Consider the following 8096-nt stretch of genomic DNA (forward strand, 5'->3'; position numbering starts at 1 on the left):
TGTTCAGGAGGGAAGGGGGGTGCTTGTGAATGGATCTGGTCCCAAGCTGCCTTCACTGGAAAGGGGGCATAGAAAGAGAACAGGCTGGCAAATACCTTTGTGCCTGTATAAAGAAAGTCTTCTGTGTCCCTACCCTGTCCTTCATCACTTGCAAAAACTCCCCTTCCTCCAGGACAGCCAAAGAGGTTAGAAATGGGGAAGACTTCTCAGGTCACTCATCCATTCCCTTTCCCCACTCCCTCCCGTGCTCCTCCCACTAGCCCCCAGCCCCTCCGCTGCTAGGGCAAGATTGTTCCCTGCAGTCTAATCTCCAGGGCGCTGAGTGGTTACCATCCCTTCGCTCTGAGCAATGCCAGCTCTCATGAACAGGAACTGAAAGAAATAAAGTGTCTCAGTTAAGAGAGAAAAAGACCATCCCACAGTCCAGGAGGCTAGAAGAAAGGAAAAGGAAGCCATGACTTCTTCCACAGAGACCGGTATGTGTGTAGGCGAAAGAGAGAATGTGTGTGTGTGTCTGTCTATGTGTACCCGAGTTGTGTGATTATTTGAGGTGAATGATTGTGTATATGTGTGCATGTTGTATGTTTGCATGTGTTCATGAGCACTTGTGATCATGCAGGGATGTGTAGGAGTGGATGTTTGGATGTGGGGTTCTTTGTATAATGCATATGTTTTTATCGGTGTGTATTTGTATCTCTGTATATGTGTTTCTGGGTGCAGGGGCATATGTGTCTATGCTTGCATGCCTAGGTATAAAATGTGTGGTAAGATTTGTCCCTAAAGGATGCAAATTATTGAAAATACAAGTCTCAAGGGGAGGGTGGCTGACTCAGGGGAACTGAGATTGGAATAGTGCTGAGATCATCTCTGGGGTAAGAAATGCAAGCAAGCCCCAGGTAGTAGCAGGGGGTGGCAGGGTTACCAGCTGATCCAAGAGAGTCAAGGAATGGGATAGGAGGCCTGTCTGCAGCACTGGGCCTGAGCCAGCACCAGGTGAGGGAGACTGGATGGCCCGGGGTTTGGGGGCTGGGATACGGAGCCTTTCATTCCTAGGGCATTGCTTCTGATGCAGCCCCAGGCTGGTTATAACCATGTCATGGCAGCCAGTGTTGAATGAAAAGTATTTATTTTTGTATTCCTGTAAGAGAGTGAACATAGTTCTCTGTCTGTGAATTAGCCGGTCCAGCTCCTAGCAGTCATGTACCCACATCATTGGTAACACTGCTATTAAGTGTCCCTCTTGCAAGTAGGGTAGCGAAAACTGACTTTGCTCTGGGACAAAAAGGGTTAAAATCTGACACACCAAGAACGTTCTTAAACTCGCTTTGAACTTTATCTAACCCCCTTGCAAAGGCGCCAAGATGTTTCTTCCCAGGCCTGGGAACCAAGGTCACTAGGTCTATATTTTCATTCTTTCTGTTATCGCCTTCAAGGTTCCTACGAACCAAACTAGTTGCACAAGAGCAGGATGGCAGCTCCATTCCGGGAGCTCAGGGATGCATGAGAGGTTCTGGAGAAAGGGACTCAAAGAAAAATCACAGACAGGAGAGACTGAGAGCACGGGGAGGAGGAGCCGTGTCAGTAACATGGGGCAATTTGGCAGGATCTAACATCACAAAGAACAAACATTTCCCTAATGTCTTCCAGGCTGAGCCCTTCCAAAACGTTTCACGAGCTGATGCAAAGGGCCTGAATCTCCTCTTACACCACTCTAAGTGAGGAGGGACTCCACTGAAATAAACGGAGTTGCACTGATGTACAAATGGTGTTAGAGGAGAACCTCTGGGGTGGAGCATGGCCACTGTTTAGCAGAGCACAGCAACACCACACAGCTGACTGCGAGTGAAGAAAAATCTAGTAGCCAGCTGAAACTACAGGGAGAATTGTTGGGAGGCAAAGTACAGTAACACAAATGAGAATTTACCCAGGACACCAGGGTTAACACTGCTACTCCTACAAAGAGTGTCAAGGGATTCTAACCACCCCATCCTTGGTCTTATATCTCATCTAGAGACATCCCCAGCACCACACCAGGGTTACAGGGTAGTGGTGTCTCAGAGGAGAGAGCATTCCCTACTGAACCAGCCACCCCACTCCCTGCAGCACAGCGCCCCCTAGTGCTATGCTAGGGTCAGTGCTGACTCAGAGAGAAGAGCACCCCGTACTGAGCCAGGTACCTCACTGCTGATTCTGAGAGAAGAGTACCCCTACAAAGTCACTGCTTCCTGATATATTAAAGCTGTCTGTGGTAGTCTCCCATCCAATTTCCAACCCAGTTAAACTCCTTATCTAGGCATAAGGAGCATATAGCCCCAGGGGGCACTGTGCATAGCACCCCTCAGGTAAGGATGACAGTACATGGCAGAAAGCTGGTGCAATTAGGAAGGAGCAGGGTCACATTTCTCTGGACTTCCACTGTAAGGAATAGGTGGGTGTGAATGGTCACTGATTTCCTAAGATGCTGTCCTGGATCCCTGGGATGAGAACTGGGATCCCAAAAATCGCCTCCACCCCCAACCCACCCTGTATTTGTACCAGCTCATAGGTGACTCTCCGTTCTCTCTTCCAGTAGGTCATCCATCCAGAAGTGCTAGCCACAGGTAAGAATGACAGCTCTAGTCTGGTACGTGACTGGTGCCTCAGAGAATTTCAGAGGGGGGGGGTGGATTTTCTTCCCCTTAAACTTCTGCTATCTCAAAAGCATCTTGCTATTTTCCTTTCCTTTCTCCTCTCTCTGTCCTTTTCATAACGATCTAGGTCCTGGTGCAGTACTCTGCAGCCATGGTGCCTTGCTTTATTGTAGACAGAATTATTGCCTTCCTTTACAATCAAGCTGCAGCTCAGACTGAACCCCTGATCCAGAAGTCCCAGGTATCATATATCCCATTATTAGAGACAGGACCTGGGGACACACAGTCATACAGGCAGCTTGTCTGACAGCAAAGAGGCGGTACTAAGACCATACAAACTGTCCCTCTCCCATCCTCACCCTCTGTCTCTTTTGCTACATGGGAGTCATTAAAGATACCAGTGATGGAATGTGGGTTTCAGGTGGAAGATACAGCCAAAGGAATTTAGGGCGATCTTTGATCCCAGCGCATTTCCCAAGCTGACCTACCTACTCTATGAAATTAAGTGGGGCAGCAGCATGAAGTTCTGGAGGAAGTGGTGCCCGAACACCCCCACTCAGCATGCCGAAATCAACTGCCTGGAAAATGACTTCAAGGCGATACACCACAGGCCTTCAGTGCGCTGCTCCATCATCTGGTTCCTGTCCTGGAGCCCCTGTGGGCTGTGTTGCAGACTGATCATTCACTTCCTACGGGCCCATCCCAAAGTGTCCCTGCAAATCTACATAGGGCGGCTCTTCAGGCACAGAGATGAACGGAACCGGCAAGGCCTCAGGGACCTGGTGAGCAGTGGAGTGAACGTTTACATCATGAGCCTGCCAGGTAACACTTCCCAAGGTTACAGGTACCTCAGTTCTGGACACTGGGGAATGGGACATGAAGCTTTTCACTTCTAGGCCATTGGTGCCAGTTAGGTCCCAGGCTAGTAGTGCATGAAAGTCATTCTGGTTTGATGGCCATGTGAAATGAGCTGGTGAGGGTCAATCCACAATCAGACACTGCCATATTGGCCAAACATTGATTCATTTCTAGGGAAATGCGGTGGGGGTGGAGGTCAATGGGTTGGTTCAAGTATTTGCACATGCTATTCCCTGCAGAGAGAGTGGAGTTTTAACAACTTATCTTACCCCCGGCTTTTTCTTTGTCTCCCCCCATCTCTCCCTGCTGGTTCTGCCTGTTCCCTTCCCAGAGGGTGGGCAAGCTCTTGGAGAGAACTATCCCCCCCATAAGGCTACCTGGAGTCAGATAGATCCCCAGCCATCACAGGTACAAGAGCCACCCTCATGAGGCACACTCTTAGGGTACAGCGCTGTAGGCTACATCACTTATGTCTCAAACCAACCCCATTAGGAGCTCGGTGTCAGCTCCACACTGTCCAAGTTTCAGAAAGTCTTTGGTATATAGTATCAGAGGGGTAGCCGTGTTAGTCTGATGAAGTGGGCATTCACCCACGAAAGCTTATGCTCCAATACAGGACCCTCTGTTGCTTTTGGTATATAGGCGTCCCTTCCACTTTTGAGCATGTGGGCATGTCTTTATGTTGTTGTTCTTAGTGCCATTTTCTCCTCCCTCGGTCACTGTGTCCTGGCAATAATGAGGACATCCCCTTCAGCTTGAGATTGGAGCTTCACGCAGGGCAGGCATCTCCAGGTGCCAGTGTAATGCCAACAAACCACTGTCATCGGCAGGCAGGATTGAATCTGGAGCCTAGTGCACGAGCCTCTACCGCATAAGCTAAAATCCAACTGGTTGTTAGCTAAGGCTGTGGAGCAGACTCAATCTCTCTCTCTCTAAGTGGTCTTGGTGCCACTAGATGGGACAGAACACCACACCCAGGAGCTGTGTGGGTTACGCCAGCAGTTCAAGTGTCACCTCTATCAAGGCTTCTCCTCCCTTGCCTTGATCAAACTCAGGGCAGGTGATGATTGGTGTATCAGTCCCTTTGTTGTGTCCTTCACCGTGTGACTAGTAATCTTGTTATTTACTCAGCTTACGACTACTGTTGGAGAACATTTGTCGACCACCGAGTCAGAGAAGATGATATTTACTGGCCCTGCTACTTCACTCCATGGATGATATTCTATATGCTTGAATTCCAGTGTATCCTGCAGGTTGGTAGGTGCTTAATGCTGGGGTGGGGAGAGGATTGATCCAGAGTCACATGTAGGTAAAAGGAGATGGTCCTGTGGTTGTAGCATAGAACTGGTAGTCAAGAGACCAGAGCTCTCTTCCTGGCTCTTCACAGAGGGAATCAAATTCAGCCATGGAGTAAATGGGCAGAACTCCATTGAAGTGCGGTTGCACCAGATTAGACCAGGAGGGTGGAATTTAGCCTAAGGAGGACTATGTCCCATCACTAGGAGATTTCATGTCTCTCCATCGACATCTCCTCTGGCTCTGATGACCCGTTTTCATGGCTCAGCTCTAATACATGGAGAGTGCCATCTGGGTTCATAGGGCCATTGAGTATTTTATGGATTTCCTTTCAAATTTCTTCTCAGTAACACTGTTGAAAAGTGGCCAGTGATTGCAGCTCAAGGGAAAGGTTCTTTATTGTTGCCGCTTCCCTTGAAAAGCCCAAGTGACCCTATCATGATGCCATTGGACAGTTAGCTTCCAAAGTTCTTTTAATATCATTTTCTCTGTTTGTACCAGGGTCTACCTCCTTGTTTACAGATTTGGCTGAAGAATTACACTGGCTCACCTGTTTTCCAAATCGTTTTACAAGAAGCTCATAGAAAAATACTCTGGCAAAGTCTCCACACAGCAAACAGTCACCAGCAGCGACTGATTTTCAGGCCTAGGCCATCAGCTGAGCACTGGTACCCATCAATGTATTTTCCTGGATCACCAGTCAGTCACAAGCAGTGACCTGTGTTCAAGCCTAGACACAAGTCAATCAACAGCATACACCAACATACTATCCTGGAGCACCAACCATTGTTCAAGCCTGAACCATCAACCAGGCAAAGGGTTGGCCCAGTCTTTTACCTTGGTGTGTAGCTATGATTGGATGCTTGTATACAGGTAGGGTTTTTGTTTTTGTTTTGGAATATCTACAGTACAAGTGAAGATTGTGATTGTAGCAAAGGTAGGCGTGCCTGTGTTATCTCTAAACTGATGAGAACAGGTAACAATAGTAGTGTAGATGTGGTGACATGGCCTTCAGAGCAGGTTAGCAACCAGAGTATATACACAGGCTCCCTGGAGGATTTGTACTCTGGTTGCTAGCCCATGCTGAAGCCCATGCCATGACATCTACACTACGATTGTTACCTGTACTCCACTAGATTAAAGCTAACATGGATATGCTTTACCATGGTACAATCACACCTTCATTTGCAGTGTAGACATTCCAAAAAGTAACTACCTGTCTACAAGCATCCAGTTACAGCTACACACCCAGATACAAAACTTGGCCATCAGCCAATCAACAGAATGACCAGCATCATCATTATACTGACCTGGACCATGGTCCAGTCTCATGAATAGATGACCCTAATGTCTCCAATTCAATTAACTGAAATGAGCTAGATTCTGTTTTCATCTACATTGGTGTAAATCCTGAGTAACTACACTGAATTCAGTGGAGTTACTCTAGATTTGTACCAATGCAAATGAGATCTCGGGCGGAAGAAGAGGTGTGTATTTCCTAAGGAGCAATCCTTGTACTAGGTACATTTAGGGAAGAGTGCTTTAGTAAATTACATTACTATAGATACAGCTCAGGTATGCCTAGTGCCTTATCAATGATCCATAATTAGCAATAATTTCAAACTGGAGATGCAAAGAGGAGATTTTAAAGTGAGTGCACTTGTGAATTGGAGTAACAGCCTCAGTTTTATACCCTGCAGAATTGCAAGTGGCTTTGGATGACATCTAAATATTAGTCTTTTAGACTATAATGAGTTCTTAGCCCCCATCTACACTAGACATTCAGCCATGCCAGGGAACTGGCTACATGCTCAGTTGACCCCTGAACCAGTCACAATCATTGCTCCAATTTGTAGGGAAGGCCAGAACTTTCATAACCAGGTTACAACTCAGACACAGTTAACTTCCCCTCTCTAAGTAGGACCCAGAAGCCCAATCCTGCATACACAAACTTGAATAACTGTTGAAGCCAATAGGATGGTCCATCTGAGTATATTTATTCACATGGTAAGTGGTTGGAAAACTGGGCCAAATGTTAAGGGGCAACCAGGTTAGGGGTAATGGTGTTGCAAACAGAGTCCCCAGGAGTGTTGTAGTTGTAATGTAGGCAGGGCCTTATTAGACCAGATCTTCACTTGCCAGAGATCAAGGAGGTGAAGAGCATATGACTAATGGTGATGAGAATGACACATTCCGAAAACATATTTCTCAGAGCTTTGAATGTGTGTTTTCATTGTTTAGCTGTAATTTGGTTCATGTTGCTTCAATATGATCCCTAATGATATTCCATAATTGTGATAAATGAAGGGGTGGGGGAGCTCTCTTTTATGGACCCAGCCAGCCAATTAGCTGTAAAATCCCTCTTGGTAGCTGTTCTCTACTTGCTTTACTTGGAAAGTGTTAAAAAGTCTGACTGAATGCATAGGTAAAAGAAAGTGAGTGGCCAACTGGCCAAAAGAGCCAATGGGAAGGCTAGAACTTTTTAAAATTGAAAGACTCCCCTTTGGTCGGTCTGTGTTGTTCTCCCAGAGAGCAGGGGCAGGGCTGAAACTATGCTGTAAAAAGCTTTAAGCCAGGTATGAAAAATCATCAGATCATACCTAGAAACTACTTATTGAAAACCCCAGATATGTAAGTAGATCAGGAAATGTCTAGGAAGATGCGATTAGGTTTATTTCTTTTATTTCTTTATGGCTTGTGGACTCCTCTGTACTAATCCCCAAATGCTTTTGTTTTGCTTGTAACCATTAAGCTGGACCTCAAGAAAACCATTCTTGATGCTTAATTATTATATTTGCTCTTTTAAAATATAGCAATAGCCTAAGTTTCAGATGTATTTTCTTTTTTTGTTTGTTTTTAATAAAATTTACCTTTTTTAAGAACAGGATTGGGTTTTTGTGTCCTAAGAGGTTTGTGCATATGTTGTTTAATTAGCTGGTGGCAACAGCTGATTTCATTTGTTTTCTTTCTCAGCTCTTACCCAGGGGTGTGTGTGAAAGGGCTTGAGGGTACCCCACAGGGAGGAATTCCCAAGTGCACCTTCCTGGGTTCAAAGGGTTTTTTTGCATTTGGGTGGTGGCAGCATCTACCCATCCAAGGTCAGAAAAAAGCTGTAACCTTGGGAGTTTAATACAAGCATGGAGTGGCCAGTATTAATTTTTAGAATCCTTGCGGGCCCCCACCTTCTGCACTCAAAGTGCCAGAGTGGGGAATTTTTTGTCTTTGCAATCCTTATCAGCATAAACATACCAGTTATCAAACAGATATGCACAGTGTTTGGCAGGTTGGTAAATATAGATCCTAGAAACCAAC

At 46.2% G+C, this 8096-nt stretch overlaps 1 protein-coding gene across 1 annotated transcript; it reads left to right on the forward strand.

Moving 5' to 3' along the window:
* The first annotated feature begins 454 nt into the window (after positions 1-454).
* On the forward strand, positions 455-5501 carry LOC135874532 (C->U-editing enzyme APOBEC-1-like). Its single transcript, XM_065399439.1, has 5 exons — positions 455-476; positions 2570-2600; positions 3052-3452; positions 4620-4741; positions 5286-5501. Exons 1-5 carry the CDS (start codon positions 455-457, stop codon positions 5499-5501), a joined length of 792 nt encoding a protein of 263 aa, XP_065255511.1.
* The last annotated feature ends 2595 nt before the right edge of the window (positions 5502-8096 follow it).

Source organism: Emys orbicularis, chromosome 1 (genome assembly GCF_028017835.1).
Source record: "Emys orbicularis isolate rEmyOrb1 chromosome 1, rEmyOrb1.hap1, whole genome shotgun sequence".
NCBI classification, from domain to species: domain Eukaryota; kingdom Metazoa; phylum Chordata; order Testudines; family Emydidae; genus Emys; species Emys orbicularis.